General features: G+C 42.7%; 1 protein-coding gene across 3 annotated transcripts in view; it reads left to right on the top strand.

The window, feature by feature from the left end:
• The first annotated feature begins 1,686 nt into the window (after positions 1-1,686).
• Positions 1,687-16,423, top strand: part of LOC117821998 — a 135,500-nt gene continuing 120,763 nt past the window's right edge. For all 3 annotated transcript variants that reach the window (XM_034696606.1, XM_034696599.1, XM_034696592.1), the window contains exon 1: positions 1,687-2,569. Coding sequence is in view for 1 of the 3 variants with exons in the window: in XM_034696592.1 (XP_034552483.1) it covers positions 2,446-2,569 (124 nt within the window). In the remaining 2 variants the exon portion in view is untranslated. The remainder of the gene's footprint in view (positions 2,570-16,423) is intronic.

Raw genomic sequence — 16,423 nt, 5'->3', positions numbered from 1 at the left:
ATCCAGACCTGGAGATCTGCCCGTATTCATTTGTTTAAGAACTCTTTCCAGTTCTTTGATGGTGATAGGTGCCTCTAATATACTCTTTGTTTCTGAGGGCAGTTTTGGTAAATTCAGGGACTGTAGAAAGTTGGTGTACACTATTTCATCATGAGTGACTTCTGATTTATACAGTTCCTGAAAGAACTGCTTAAAAGTGTTATTAATTTTCTGTGGGTCAGATGTTAGTGTACCCACTTTGGTCTTGATTACTGAGATGTTTGCTAACTGATCATTTGTCCTTAACTTAAGAGCAAGTAGGCGACTTGGACGTGCACTGTTCATGTAGTAGTTTTGTCTGGTGCGATGAATTATGAATTCTGTTTTTTGTCTTAGTAAGCTGTTGAGTTCATCCAGTAAGTACTGTCGGCTGCGCACATTATCTGGTGATGTATTGGTTAGCATGTTTTGTTCAGACCTTGAAATTTCAGTTTCCAAAAACTCAATGCGGTGTTTCCTTATTCTGTTGAGATTTGACGAAAATGAGATTGATTTATTTCTAATGAAACCTTTGACTGCTTCCCATAATACTCTAGGATCACTAACTGAGCTGCCATTTATGCTAATGAATTCATCTAGTTCAGTCTCAAATTCTTGTTTCAAAGTAATGTTCTGGAGTAGAGTAGTGTTGAAACGCCAGCGGGGAGCTTTGGATTGGCCAACTTTTAACAAGAAAGTACATAGTATGGCCCTATGATCAGACAGTGAGGTTGGGATCATATCAGCATTACAAATATCTTTAAAAAGAGTTTTGGAACCCAGAATATAATCTATTCTTGAAAAAGTTTTATGTCTACCCGAAAAGAAGGAAAATTCCTTCGTAGATGGATTCATCTCCCGCCACACATCAACTATTGCATAATCATTAGCTAATTTCTGAAGAGACATGGATGCTCGATGTTGTTCTGCACTCTCTCTTAAACCAGTTCGGTCAAGATCATGAAGCCATACAGCATTAAAGTCCCCCCCTATCATAAGATGGTATTCTGGAAGGTCTAATAATGTGGAGGCCAGTGAATCATAAAAGTGTTGGTCAAAAGAATTGGGGGCGTATGCACATATTAAAGCAATCTTAATGCCATGTAAAGCTATTTTACAAGAAGTAATCCGACCATCATTGCTCCCACCTGTCCCTAGCATATCATAGGTTAGATTGCGCTTTGCAGCTATTAAGACCCCTTTGCTTTTCGTAGTGTGACAAGAGGAAGCAATGACATGATAATGTTTATTTTGAAATCTATGTACATCATCTTTCAGAAAGTGTGATTCCTGGATAAAGGCAAAATGAACATTTTTCCTATTAAGGAGCTCCAGGGTGCTGGTGCGCTTCTGGGGTGAATTAAGACCTGGACAGTTCCAAGATAAAACAGTAATCTTATTCATATCCACTTATGCTCAGAAATGGTAAACAATAGCACAGAAGAAATCTGAAGTAAACTTGATACCTGGTAAATAGGATACCTGCCACCCCCCTCCCCCCGAATCCACCCTCACATACATAAACAATGAAAAAAGAATACAAAATTGAGAGAAAGGAGAAAAAGAAACAACAAAAAGAAATAAAACAAAGGAAAGAAATAAGGATTTTTAAACAGTTCACTTTGCCACTCTGCCTTACCCACCCAATACTTTCCTCCCTCCAATGAAGGGAGAAGAGTAAACCCACCCCCCAACATAATCTAGTTACACCAGTGTCCATGAGTGAACGTGGTCCCCTCATCCACCCTCCATAGTTATTAGTTGTGTTTAAGCTGTGGGACAGCCAAGAAAATGCCTTTTTCCTAGTTCGATAACGCAACTGAAAATTCCCAGCCAGTGAACTCACCATGAGTCACTGCATGCGTAAATCAAGTTTGTAACATAAACGGCGCGTACAGTTCGCAGGTGAGAAGAGCGCATGCATCTCTTAACTGTTCAGTCATGAGAGAATGGGAGAAACAAAGAGGAAAAACCAAAAACACTCCCGTTTAGGACTCATAGTTCCTACTGTTGTTTACTTCTAGATCCATAAATCCCTTTAAAGGGGAGCGGAAAAGAGAAAAGGCGCTCTACAAAGTCAGTGTCTGGATCAGCCTTACCGCTTCTGGAGTTCTCTATCCTCGACCCGCCGAAGCCGTTACTCTTTTCCAAGAGAAGCGAGGAATTTTTCGGCCTCACCCAGCTCCGAGAAGGTGAAGATGTTGCTTCCCCGGGATAGCTTGATTGTAGCCGGGTACAGGAGGAAAGCCTGGAAGCCTCTGGTGCGTGCTTCATGCATAACCTTATAGCAGGGTTTGCGGCGTTTTGCTGTAGCCTGGCTGTAGTCTGGAGCGAACTTCAGCTGGATTCCAGTCACCTCTGGTGGATTCTTTCTTGCCTCGTTGAGCAGACGATCTCTGTCCGTGTATCGGAGGCACTTCACAATCAATGGGCGTGAGCGTTGAGCGTTCCCGGGACCGGAGTTGGACAGATGACCGAGACGATGACCTCTCATCAGCTCTGGTGGGGCAGAAACGAAGGCAGGGAACCATTTTGGAATATACTCCGTCAGGTAAGCAAGAGCATTTGGGCCCTCAGTTCCTTCTTTAAGGTTGAAAATGAGAAGATTGTCCCTGCGTGCCCTGTCTTCCATGTCTGTAAGTTTGCTCTCCAAAGCTTCAAGAAGTTTCGGGCATCCTGCTGCAGATTTTTCCACGCTGGTAAGGCGCTCTTGGAGGGTCACAGTTTCAGAGCGAATAGTTCTTATTTCTTCAGTGTGTCGGGATAAAATAGCGTTCATGCTGTCAATTCTTTTCTCAAGTCTGTTGGCACGCGCTTCAGATTTTTCATCGGCCTCTCTGAAGTGTCTTGCAATGAGCTCCTCCATAACTTTCGCCAGGGCCGCATTCTCTTCGCCGAGTCCACTGTGTAAGTGAGCCATCACCACTTGTTTGGATGCGCTTTTCTGTCTTGTTTCCCGCATTTGCTTTGAGTTGAGAGAAGCAAGAGTAGATGCACGCTTGCAGAGCATAAAGCTGTCCTAACAACCGTTTAGTTTTTGCAAAGTTTGAGGAGGGTAGACGCCGAGATTACCTACGCCGCCGCCATGACACCGGAACCTGTTTTTTTTTGCAATGTCAAAGCCACTGTAACACAAAATAAACAATAAACAATTGATCACAAAAAAAAAGATAGAGGGCTGAGCTTGCACAGTATTCATCATTACTATAAGTGCAATGTGTGGTGTGTTTTTCAGACAGATGCTACCTTCCTAAGTGTCAAAGGTCACTGAAAAAATGGTAAAAACTCACCTTTTTCTGTGTTTTTCATCAAAATTTCAGAAATCCTTTGAGCTAGGAGGCTGAGCTGGCTGTATGTTCATCATGGGTGCAAGTACAAGGTTTGTGGTGATTTTGGAGTCACTGGTGGCAACGAGGGCCGCGTGGCGTACGAAAAGGCACGATTTCCACACTTTACCTAAAAAGGCGAGGAGGCCTGAGGACACCTTTTCTTGAATAAATCCTAGATGCTTTAAGATAGAGGGCTGAGCTTGCACAGTATTCACAAGGACTATAGGTGCAATGTGTGGTGTGATTTACAGACAGATGCTACCTTCCTAAGTGTCAAAGGTCACTGAAAAAATGGTAAAAACTCACCTTTTTCTGTGTTTTTCATCAAAATTTCAGAAATGCTTTGAACTACAAGGCTGAGCTGACTGTATGTTAATCATGACCATGTGTACAAGGTTTGTGGTGTTTTTGGAGTCACTGGTGACAACCAGGGCTGCGTGGCGTACGAAAAGGTGACTTTGTGAAAAAGGCGATTAGGCCTGAGGACACATTTTGCTTAATAAATCCCACAAGCTTTAAGATAGAGGGCTGAGCTCGTACAGTATTCACTAGGACCATAGTTAGAATGCATGTTGTGATTTTCAGACAGGTGCTACCTTGCCAAGTGTGAAAGTTCATCAAAAAGTTTTGAAAAGTCGCCTTTTTGAGTTTTTATCAGTGAAATTTCAGAAATCCTTTGAGCTAGGAGGCTGAGCTGGCTGTATATTCATCATGGGTGCATGTACAAGGTTTGTGGTGATTTTGGAGTCACTGGTGGTAACGAGGGACTCATGGCGTACGAAAAGGCACGATTTCCACACTTTACCGAAAAAGGCGAGGAGGCCTGAGGACACCTTTTCTTGAATAAATCCTAGATGCTTTAAGATAGAGGGCTGAGCTTGCACAGTATTCACAAGGACCATAGGTGCAATGTGTGGTATGAATTACAGACAGATGGTACCTTCCTAAGTGTCAAAGGTCACTGAAAAAATGGTAAAAAGTCGCCTTTTTCTGTGTTTTTTAAGGATATTTCAGAAATGCTTTGACCTAGGAGTCTGAGCTGACTGTATGTTCATTGTGATTTGATGTACAAGGTTTGTTGTGATTTTGGGGTCACTGGTGACAACCAGAGCCACGTTGCGTACGAAAAGGTGACTTTGTGAAAAAGGCGATTAGGCCTGACGACACCTTTTGTTTAATAAATCCCACAAGCTTTAAGCAGGGTTCCCACTCTTTTCCAGAGATCCTTTTCCAGGACATTTCAAGGACATTTTCAGTGATGATCAAGCTGGTATGACAGTCTAAATTTAGTTCCTAAATAGTCTAATAAGTTCCTCTCAGTGGAAGTCTACATTGAAGACATGTGGTCTATGGCTATCGATGAAATCATCTCTTACATGCTTAAAAGTTATGGCAAATTAATTATAGAATAATGCAACCACAGATGTACAGCACTTCACGTTATTAGTGCAACCAAGTAACAATGATGGGCAACTCTCATCTCAGCTTTCTCTTTTCTCAAAAAATATAAATTTGAGCTAAGTAAAAAACAAAAGAGCTAGCAAAAGACTCTGGAAGCTGCCTTACTGAAATAAATAAATAATAATAATAATCAGAGGATCAGTGCATAAATTGACCTAAATAAATCTGAATGACAAAAAAGGCCACAAATGTTGAATGGGGATGTATTTTTTTAACCTTGTTAGATCGCACACAGTCATGTTGGAGTCATTTTCCAGGACAATCTGTGATTTTCCAGGACATTTTACTTTTTCTCCCATTTTCCAGGTGTTTTCCAGTACTGGAAAACTGGTCAACTGTTTTCCAGGTTTTCCAGTTTTTCCAGGACGCGTGGGAACCCTGTTTAAAATAGAGGGCTGAGCTCATACAGTATTCACAAGGACCATAGGTAGAGTGTGTGGTGTGATTTTCAGACAGGTGCTACCTTGCCAAGTGTGAAAGGTCATCAAAAAGTTTTGAAAAGTCGCCTTTTTGAGTTTTTATCAGTGAAATTTCAGAAATCCTTTGAGCCACAAAGCTGAGCTGGCTGTATATTCATCATGGGTGCATGTACAAGGTTTGTGGTGATTTTGGAGTCACTGGTGGCAACGAGGGCCGCATGGCGTACGAGAAGGCACGATTTCCACACTTTCCCGAAAAAGGCGAGGAGGCCTGAGGACACCTTTTCTTGAATAAATCCTAGATGCTTTAAGATAGAGGGCTGAGCTTGCACAGTATTCACAAGGACCATAGGTGCAATGTGTGGTGTGATTTACAGACAGATGGTACCTTCCTAAGTGTCAAAGGTCACTGAAAAAATGGTAAAAACTCACCTTTTCTGTGTTTTTCATCAAAATTTCAGAAATGCTTTGAACTACAAGGCTCAGCTGACTGTATGTTAATCATGACCATGTGTACAAGGTTTGTGGTGATTTTGGGGTCACTGGTGACAACCAGGGCTGCGTGGTGTACGAAAAGGTGACTTTGTGAAAAAGGCGATTAGGCCCGAGGACCCATTTTGCTTAATAAATCCTACAGGCTTTAAGATAGAGGGCTGAGCTCGTACAGTATTCACAAGGACCATAGTTAGAATGCATGTTGTGATTTTCAGACAGGTGCTACCTTGCCAAGTGTGAAAGTTCATCAAAAGGTTTTGAAAAGTCGCCTTTTTGAGTTTTTAATAGTGAAATTTCAGAAATCCTTTGGGCTAGGAGGCTGACCTGACTGTATGTTCATCATGGGTGCAAGTACAAGGTTTGTGGTGATTTTGGAGTCACTGGTGGCAACGAGGGCCGCATGGCGTACGAAAAGGCACGATTTCCACACTTTACCGAAAAAGGCGAGGAGGCTGAGGACACCTTTTCTTGAATAAATCCTAGATGCTTTAAGATAGAGGGCTGAGCTTAAACAGTATTCACAAGGACCATAGGTAGAGTGTGTGGTGTGATTTTTAGACAGGTGCTACCTTCCTAAGTGTCAAAGGTCACTGAAAAAATGGTAAAAAGTCGCCTTTTTCTGTGTTTTTCATCAAAATTTCAGAAATGCTTTGAACTACAAGGCTGAGCTGACTGTATGTTCATTGTGACCATGTGTACAAGGTTTGTGGTGACCTTGGGGACTCTGGTGAAAACTAGGGCTGCGTGGCACACGAAAAGGTGACTTTGTGAAAAAGGCGATTAGGCCCGAGGACACATTTTGCTTAATAAATCCCACAGGCTTTAAGATAGAGGGCTGAGCTCGTACAGTATTCACTAGGACCATAGTTGGAATGCATGTTGTGATTTTCAGACAGGTGCTACCTTGCCAAGTGTGAAAGTTTATCAAGAAGTTTTGAAAAGTCGCCTTTTTGAGTTTTTATCAGTGAAATTTCAGAAATCCTTTGAGCCACAAAGCTGAGCTGGCTGTATATTCATCATGGGTGCAAGTACAAGGTTTGTGGTGATTTTGGAGTCACTGGTGGCAACGAGGGCCGCATGGCGTACGAAAAGGCACGATTTCCACACTTTACCGAAAAAGGCGAGGAGGCCTGAGGACACCTTTTCTTGAATAAATCCTAGATGCTTTAAGATAGAGGGCTGAGCTTGCATAGTATTCACAAGGACCATAGGTAGAGTGTGTGGTGTGATTTTCAGACAGGTACTACCTTCCTAAGTGTCAAGGGTCACTGAAAAAAATGGTAAAAACTCACCTTTTTCTGTGTTTTTCATCAAAATTTCAGAAATGCTTTGAACTAGGAGTCTGAGTTTGCTGTGTGTTCATCATGGGTGCATCTGCAAGGTTTGTGGTGACCTTGGGGTCACTGGTGACAACCAGGGCTGCGTGGAACACGAAAAGGTGACTTTGTGAAAAAGGCAATTAGCCCCGAGGGCACATTTTGCTTAATAAATCCCACAGGCTTTAAGATAGAGGGCTGAGCTCGTACAGTATTCACTAGGACCATAGTTGGAATGCATGTTGTGATTTTCAGACAGGTGCTACCTTGCCAAGTGTGAAAGTTTATCAAGAAGTTTTGAAAAGTCGCCTTTTTGAGTTTTTATCAGTGAAATTTCAGAAATCCTTTGAGCCACAAAGCTGAGCTGGCTGTATATTCATCATGGGTGCAAGTACAAGGTTTGTGGTGATTTTGGAGTCACTGGTGGCAACGAGGGCCGCATGGCGTACGAAAAGGCACGATTTCCACACTTTACCGAAAAAGGCGAGGAGGCCTGAGGACACCTTTTCTTGAATAAATCCTAGATGCTTTAAGATAGAGGGCTGAGCTTGCATAGTATTCACAAGGACCATAGGTAGAGTGTGTGGTGTGATTTTCAGACAGGTACTACCTTCCTAAGTGTCAAGGGTCACTGAAAAAAATGGTAAAAACTCACCTTTTTCTGTGTTTTTCATCAAAATTTCAGAAATGCTTTGAACTAGGAGTCTGAGTTTGCTGTGTGTTCATCATGGGTGCATCTGCAAGGTTTGTGGTGACCTTGGGGTCACTGGTGACAACCAGGGCTGCGTGGAACACGAAAAGGTGACTTTGTGAAAAAGGCAATTAGCCCCGAGGGCACATTTTGCTTAATAAATCCCACAGGCTTTAAGATAGAGGGCTGAGCTCGTACAGTATTCACTAGGACCATAGTTAGAATGCATGTTGTGATTTTCAGACAGGTGCTACCTTGCCAAGTGTGAAAGTTCATCAAAAAGTTTTGAAAAGTCGCCTTTTTGAGTTTTTATCAGTGAAATTTCAGAAATCCTTTGAGCTACAAAGCTGAGCTGGCTGTATATTCATCATGAGTGCAAGTACAAGGTTTGTGCTGATTTTGGAGTCACTGGTGGCAACGAGGGACGCGTGGTTTACGAAAAGGCACTATTTCCACACTTTACCGAAAGAGGCGAGGAGGCCTGAGGACACCTTTTTTTTTTAAAATACTAGATGCTTTAAGATAGAGGGCTGAGCTTGCACAGTATTCACAAGGACCATAGGTGCAATGTGTGGTGTGATTTTCAGACAGGTGCTACCTTCCTAAGTGTCAAGGGTCACTGAAAAAAATGGTAAAAACTCACCTTTTTCTGTGTTTTTCATCAAAATTTCAGGAATGCTTTGAACTAGGAGTCTGAGTTTGCTGTGTGTTCATCATGGGTGCATCTACAAGGTTTGTGGTGATTTTGGAGTCACTGGTGGCAACGAGGGCTGCGTGGCGTACGAAAAGGCATGATTTCCACACTTTACCGAAAAAGGCGGGGAGGCCTGAGGACACCTTTTCTTGAATAAATCCTAGATGCTTTAAGATAGAGGGCTGAGCTTGCACAGTGTTCATCATTGCTATAAGTGCAATGTGTGGTGTCTTTTTCAGACAGGTGCTACCTTCCTAAGTGTCAAAGGTCACTGAAAAAATGGTAAAAACTCACCTTTTTCTGTGTTTTTCATCAAAATTTCGGAAATACTTTGAACTACAAGGCTGAGCTGACTGTATGTTAATCATGACCATGTGTACAAGGTTTGTGGTGATTTTGGGGTCACTGGTGATAACCAGCGCTGCGTGGTGTACGAAAAGGTGACTTTGTGAAAATGGCGATTAGGCCTGACGACACATTTTGCTCAATAAATCCAACAGGCTTTAAGATAGAGGGCTGAGCTCGTACAGTATTCACTAGGACCATGGTTAGAATGCATGTTGTGATTTTCAGACAGGTGCTACCTTGCCAAGTGTGAAGGTTCATCAAAAAGTTTTGAAAAGTCGCCTTTTTGAGATTTTATCAGTGAAATTTCAGAAATCCTTTGAGCCACAAAGCTGAGCTGGCTGTATGTTCATCATGGGTGCATGTACAAGGTTTGTGGTGATTTTGGAGTCACTGGTGGCAACGAGGGACGCATGGCGTACGAAAAGGCACGATTTCCACACTTTACCGAAAAAGGCGAGGAGGCCCGAGGACACCTTTTCTTGAATAAATCCTAGATGCTTTAAGATAGAGGGCTGAGCTTGCACAGTATTCACAAGGACTATAGGTGCAATGTGTGGTGTGATTTTCAGACAGATGCTACCTTCTTAAGTGTCAAAGGTCACTGAAAAAATGGTAAAAACTCATCTTTTTCTGTGTTTTTCATCGAAATTTCAGAAATGATTTGAACTAGGAGTCTGAGCTGGCTGTGTGTTCATCATGAGTGCATCTACAAGGTTTGTGGTGATTTTGGGGTCACTGGTGACAACCAGGGCCGCGTGGCGTACGAAAAGGTGACTTTGTGAAAAAGGCGATTAGGCCCGAGGACACATTTTGCTTAATAAATCCCACAGGCTTTAAGATAGAGGGCTGAGCTCAAACAGTATTCACTAGGACCATAGTTAGAATGCATGTTGTGATTTTCAGACAGGTGCTACCTTGCCAAGTGTGAAAGGTCATCAAAAAGTTTTGAAAAGTCGCCTTTTTGAGTTTTTATCAGTGAAATTTCAGAAATCCTTTGAGCCACAAAGCTGAGCTGGCTGTATATTCATCATGGGTGCATGTACAAGGTTTGTGGTGATTTTGGAGTCACTGGTGGCAACGAGGGACGCATGGCGTACGAAAAGGCACGATTTCCACACTTTGCCGAAAAAGGCGAAGAGGCCTGAGGACACCTTTTCTTGAATAAATCCTAGATGCTTTAAGATAGAGGACTGAGCTCATACAGTATTCACAAGGACCATAGGTACAGTGTGTGGTGTGATTTTCAGACAGGTGCTACTTTCCCAGGTGTGAAAATCCACCAAAAGGTGGTTAAAAGTCACCTTTTTGAGATATTTTCAAGGAAATTTCAGAAATCCTTTGAGCTAGGAGGCTGAGCTGGCTGTATGTTCATCATGAGTGCAAGTACAAGGTTTGTGGTGATTTTGGAGTCACTGGTGGCAACGAGGGCCGCATGGCGTACGAAAAGGCACGATTTCCACACTTTACCGAAAAAGGCGAGGAGGCCTGAGGACACCTTTTCTTGAATAAATCCTAGATGCTTTAAGATAGAGGGCTGAGCTTGCATAGTATTCACAAGGACCATAGGTAGAGTGTGTGGTGTGATTTTCAGACAGGTGCTACCTTCCTAAGTGTCAAAGGTCACTGAAAAAATGGTAAAAACTCACCTTTTTCTGTGTTTTTCATCAAAATTTCAGAAATGATTTGAACTAGGAGTCTGAGCTGGCTGTGTGTTCATCATGAGTGCATCTGCAAGGTTTGTGGTGACCTTGGGGTCACTGGTGACAACCAGGGCTGCGTGGAACACGAAAAGGTGACTTTGTGAAAAAGGCAATTAGCCCCGAGGGCACATTTTGCTTAATAAATCCCACAGGCTTTAAGATAGAGGGCTGAGCTCGTACAGTATTCACTAGGACCATAGTTAGAATGCATGTTGTGATTTTCAGACAGGTGCTACCTTGCCAAGTGTGAAAGTTCATCAAAAAGTTTTGAAAAGTCGCCTTTTTGAGTTTTTATCAGTGAAATTTCAGAAATCCTTTGAGCTACAAAGCTGAGCTGGCTGTATATTCATCATGAGTGCAAGTACAAGGTTTGTGCTGATTTTGGAGTCACTGGTGGCAACGAGGGACGCGTGGTTTACGAAAAGGCACTATTTCCACACTTTACCGAAAGAGGCGAGGAGGCCTGAGGACACCTTTTTTTTTTAAAATACTAGATGCTTTAAGATAGAGGGCTGAGCTTGCACAGTATTCACAAGGACCATAGGTGCAATGTGTGGTGTGATTTTCAGACAGGTGCTACCTTCCTAAGTGTCAAGGGTCACTGAAAAAAATGGTAAAAACTCACCTTTTTCTGTGTTTTTCATCAAAATTTCAGGAATGCTTTGAACTAGGAGTCTGAGTTTGCTGTGTGTTCATCATGGGTGCATCTACAAGGTTTGTGGTGATTTTGGAGTCACTGGTGGCAACGAGGGCTGCGTGGCGTACGAAAAGGCATGATTTCCACACTTTACCGAAAAAGGCGGGGAGGCCTGAGGACACCTTTTCTTGAATAAATCCTAGATGCTTTAAGATAGAGGGCTGAGCTTGCACAGTGTTCATCATTGCTATAAGTGCAATGTGTGGTGTCTTTTTCAGACAGGTGCTACCTTCCTAAGTGTCAAAGGTCACTGAAAAAATGGTAAAAACTCACCTTTTTCTGTGTTTTTCATCAAAATTTCGGAAATACTTTGAACTACAAGGCTGAGCTGACTGTATGTTAATCATGACCATGTGTACAAGGTTTGTGGTGATTTTGGGGTCACTGGTGATAACCAGCGCTGCGTGGTGTACGAAAAGGTGACTTTGTGAAAATGGCGATTAGGCCTGACGACACATTTTGCTCAATAAATCCAACAGGCTTTAAGATAGAGGGCTGAGCTCGTACAGTATTCACTAGGACCATGGTTAGAATGCATGTTGTGATTTTCAGACAGGTGCTACCTTGCCAAGTGTGAAGGTTCATCAAAAAGTTTTGAAAAGTCGCCTTTTTGAGATTTTATCAGTGAAATTTCAGAAATCCTTTGAGCCACAAAGCTGAGCTGGCTGTATGTTCATCATGGGTGCATGTACAAGGTTTGTGGTGATTTTGGAGTCACTGGTGGCAACGAGGGACGCATGGCGTACGAAAAGGCACGATTTCCACACTTTACCGAAAAAGGCGAGGAGGCCCGAGGACACCTTTTCTTGAATAAATCCTAGATGCTTTAAGATAGAGGGCTGAGCTTGCACAGTATTCACAAGGACTATAGGTGCAATGTGTGGTGTGATTTTCAGACAGATGCTACCTTCTTAAGTGTCAAAGGTCACTGAAAAAATGGTAAAAACTCATCTTTTTCTGTGTTTTTCATCGAAATTTCAGAAATGATTTGAACTAGGAGTCTGAGCTGGCTGTGTGTTCATCATGAGTGCATCTACAAGGTTTGTGGTGATTTTGGGGTCACTGGTGACAACCAGGGCCGCGTGGCGTACGAAAAGGTGACTTTGTGAAAAAGGCGATTAGGCCCGAGGACACATTTTGCTTAATAAATCCCACAGGCTTTAAGATAGAGGGCTGAGCTCAAACAGTATTCACTAGGACCATAGTTAGAATGCATGTTGTGATTTTCAGACAGGTGCTACCTTGCCAAGTGTGAAAGGTCATCAAAAAGTTTTGAAAAGTCGCCTTTTTGAGTTTTTATCAGTGAAATTTCAGAAATCCTTTGAGCCACAAAGCTGAGCTGGCTGTATATTCATCATGGGTGCATGTACAAGGTTTGTGGTGATTTTGGAGTCACTGGTGGCAACGAGGGACGCATGGCGTACGAAAAGGCACGATTTCCACACTTTGCCGAAAAAGGCGAAGAGGCCTGAGGACACCTTTTCTTGAATAAATCCTAGATGCTTTAAGATAGAGGACTGAGCTCATACAGTATTCACAAGGACCATAGGTACAGTGTGTGGTGTGATTTTCAGACAGGTGCTACTTTCCCAGGTGTGAAAATCCACCAAAAGGTGGTTAAAAGTCACCTTTTTGAGATATTTTCAAGGAAATTTCAGAAATCCTTTGAGCTAGGAGGCTGAGCTGGCTGTATGTTCATCATGAGTGCAAGTACAAGGTTTGTGGTGATTTTGGAGTCACTGGTGGCAACGAGGGCCGCATGGCGTACGAAAAGGCACGATTTCCACACTTTACCGAAAAAGGCGAGGAGGCCTGAGGACACCTTTTCTTGAATAAATCCTAGATGCTTTAAGATAGAGGGCTGAGCTTGCATAGTATTCACAAGGACCATAGGTAGAGTGTGTGGTGTGATTTTCAGACAGGTGCTACCTTCCTAAGTGTCAAAGGTCACTGAAAAAATGGTAAAAACTCACCTTTTTCTGTGTTTTTCATCAAAATTTCAGAAATGATTTGAACTAGGAGTCTGAGCTGGCTGTGTGTTCATCATGAGTGCATCTGCAAGGTTTGTGGTGACCTTGGGGTCACTGGTGACAACCAGGGCTGCGTGGAACACGAAAAGGTGACTTTGTGAAAAAGGCAATTAGCCCCGAGGGCACATTTTGCTTAATAAATCCCACAGGCTTTAAGATAGAGGGCTGAGCTCGTACAGTATTCACTAGGACCATAGTTAGAATGCATGTTGTGATTTTCAGACAGGTGCTACCTTGCCAAGTGTGAAAGTTCATCAAAAAGTTTTGAAAAGTCGCCTTTTTGAGTTTTTATCAGTGAAATTTCAGAAATCCTTTGAGCTACAAAGCTGAGCTGGCTGTATATTCATCATGAGTGCAAGTACAAGGTTTGTGCTGATTTTGGAGTCACTGGTGGCAACGAGGGACGCGTGGTTTACGAAAAGGCACTATTTCCACACTTTACCGAAAGAGGCGAGGAGGCCTGAGGACACCTTTTTTTTTTAAATACTAGATGCTTTAAGATAGAGGGCTGAGCTTGCACAGTATTCACAAGGACTATAGGTGCAATGTGTGGTGTGATTTTCAGACAGATGCTACCTTCTTAAGTGTCAAAGGTCACTGAAAAAATGGTAAAAACTCATCTTTTTCTGTGTTTTTCATCGAAATTTCAGAAATGATTTGAACTAGGAGTCTGAGCTGGCTGTGTGTTCATCATGAGTGCATCTACAAGGTTTGTGGTGATTTTGGGGTCACTGGTGACAACCAGGGCCGCGTGGCGTACGAAAAGGTGACTTTGTGAAAAAGGCGATTAGGCCCGAGGACACATTTTGCTTAATAAATCCCACAGGCTTTAAGATAGAGGGCTGAGCTCAAACAGTATTCACTAGGACCATAGTTAGAATGCATGTTGTGATTTTCAGACAGGTGCTACCTTGCCAAGTGTGAAAGGTCATCAAAAAGTTTTGAAAAGTCGCCTTTTTGAGTTTTTATCAGTGAAATTTCAGAAATCCTTTGAGCCACAAAGCTGAGCTGGCTGTATATTCATCATGGGTGCATGTACAAGGTTTGTGGTGATTTTGGAGTCACTGGTGGCAACGAGGGACGCATGGCGTACGAAAAGGCACGATTTCCACACTTTGCCGAAAAAGGCGAAGAGGCCTGAGGACACCTTTTCTTGAATAAATCCTAGATGCTTTAAGATAGAGGACTGAGCTCATACAGTATTCACAAGGACCATAGGTACAGTGTGTGGTGTGATTTTCAGACAGGTGCTACTTTCCCAGGTGTGAAAATCCACCAAAAGGTGGTTAAAAGTCACCTTTTTGAGATATTTTCAAGGAAATTTCAGAAATCCTTTGAGCTAGGAGGCTGAGCTGGCTGTATGTTCATCATGAGTGCAAGTACAAGGTTTGTGGTGATTTTGGAGTCACTGGTGGCAACGAGGGCCGCATGGCGTACGAAAAGGCACGATTTCCACACTTTACAGAAAAAGGCGAGGAGGCCTGAGGACACCTTTTCTTGAATAAATCCTAGATGCTTTAAGATAGAGGGCTGAGCTTGCATAGTATTCACAAGGACCATAGGTAGAGTGTGTGGTGTGATTTTCAGACAGGTGCTACCTTCCTAAGTGTCAAAGGTCACTGAAAAAATGGTAAAAACTCACTATTTTCTGTGTTTTTCATCAAAATTTCAGAAATGATTTGAACTAGGAGTCTGAGCTGGCTGTGTGTTCATCATGAGTGCATCTGCAAGGTTTGTGGTGACCTTGGGGTCACTGGTGACAACCAGGGCTGCGTGGAACACGAAAAGGTGACTTTGTGAAAAAGGCAATTAGCCCCGAGGGCACATTTTGCTTAATAAATCCCACAGGCTTTAAGATAGAGGGCTGAGCTCGTACAGTATTCACTAGGACCATAGTTAGAATGCATGTTGTGATTTTCAGACAGGTGCTACCTTGCCAAGTGTGAAAGTTCATCAAAAAGTTTTGAAAAGTCGCCTTTTTGAGTTTTTATCAGTGAAATTTCAGAAATCCTTTGAGCTACAAAGCTGAGCTGGCTGTATATTCATCATGAGTGCAAGTACAAGGTTTGTGCTGATTTTGGAGTCACTGGTGGCAACGAGGGACGCGTGGTTTACGAAAAGGCACTATTTCCACACTTTACCGAAAGAGGCGAGGAGGCCTGAGGACACCTTTTTTTTTTAAATACTAGATACTTTAAGATAGAGGGCTGAGCTTGCACAGTATTCACAAGGACCATAGGTGCAATGTGTGGTGTGATTTTCAGACAGGTGCTACCTTCCTAAGTGTCAAGGGTCACTGAAAAAAATGGTAAAAACTCACCTTTTTCTGTGTTTTTCATCAAAATTTCAGAAATGCTTTGAACTAGGAGTCTGAGTTTGCTGTGTGTTCATCATGGGTGCATCTACAAGGTTTGTGGTGATTTTGGAGTCACTGGTGGCAACGAGGGCTGCGTGGCGTACGAAAAGGCATGATTTCCACACTTTACCGAAAAAGGCGGGGAGGCCTGAGGACACCTTTTCTTGAATAAATCCTAGATGCTTTAAGATAGAGGGCTGAGCTTGCACAGTATACACAAATATATTAACTGACAAAAAACATAAAAAATATATTAACTGACATACATCCACCACACATACAGAAATGGTCAACCACCTTTTTCTTTCTAATCTCCATAAAAATGGATTAATTTAGTGAGCTTTCTGCAGACCACTTTACCTTCTTTTATTTTATCAGTCTGCGACTTTGCTTTGTGGTTTAATCTAATTTTGCAGTACCATGCAGAAGCCATCCTTACCAGAACATGGACATGGTTGGCCTCAACACACATGTCAAACATGTGGCTGTGAAGCTGTGGGAAGAGATTCTTGTCTGCACACTCAGAAAGAACCTGGATGACAAGGGCTGCTGTTATCCCTCTTCCCTGTGGAGCCCTACCCTCGTTCTTATTTAGAAGATGCTGAAAGCTTCTTTCTGTTGCTCGGCAAACTGTAGTGATGTCCGGTGATGGTTTCTGTAGGCCAACTCTGTTCTTCAAAGAAATGAACTGATGAACTGAGTCATCTGAGGTCAGTGCTTGTGAGCAAGGCATGCAGGTAATTTTCTGTTTCATCTTCTTGACAATGAAGCCTGTGACGTAAGAAATGGCTGCATCCTTGTACTCAGATAGACTGTCAACATCTGGAAGGTCAGACAGGTTGTCATCCTCAGGCCAAAGAACTTCAACT

The sequence above is a fragment of the Notolabrus celidotus genome, chromosome 1 (assembly GCF_009762535.1).
Source record: "Notolabrus celidotus isolate fNotCel1 chromosome 1, fNotCel1.pri, whole genome shotgun sequence".
In the NCBI taxonomy this organism is placed as follows: Eukaryota; Metazoa; Chordata; class Actinopteri; order Labriformes; family Labridae; genus Notolabrus; species Notolabrus celidotus.
This window is presented reverse-complemented; position numbering and strand designations above follow the sequence as displayed.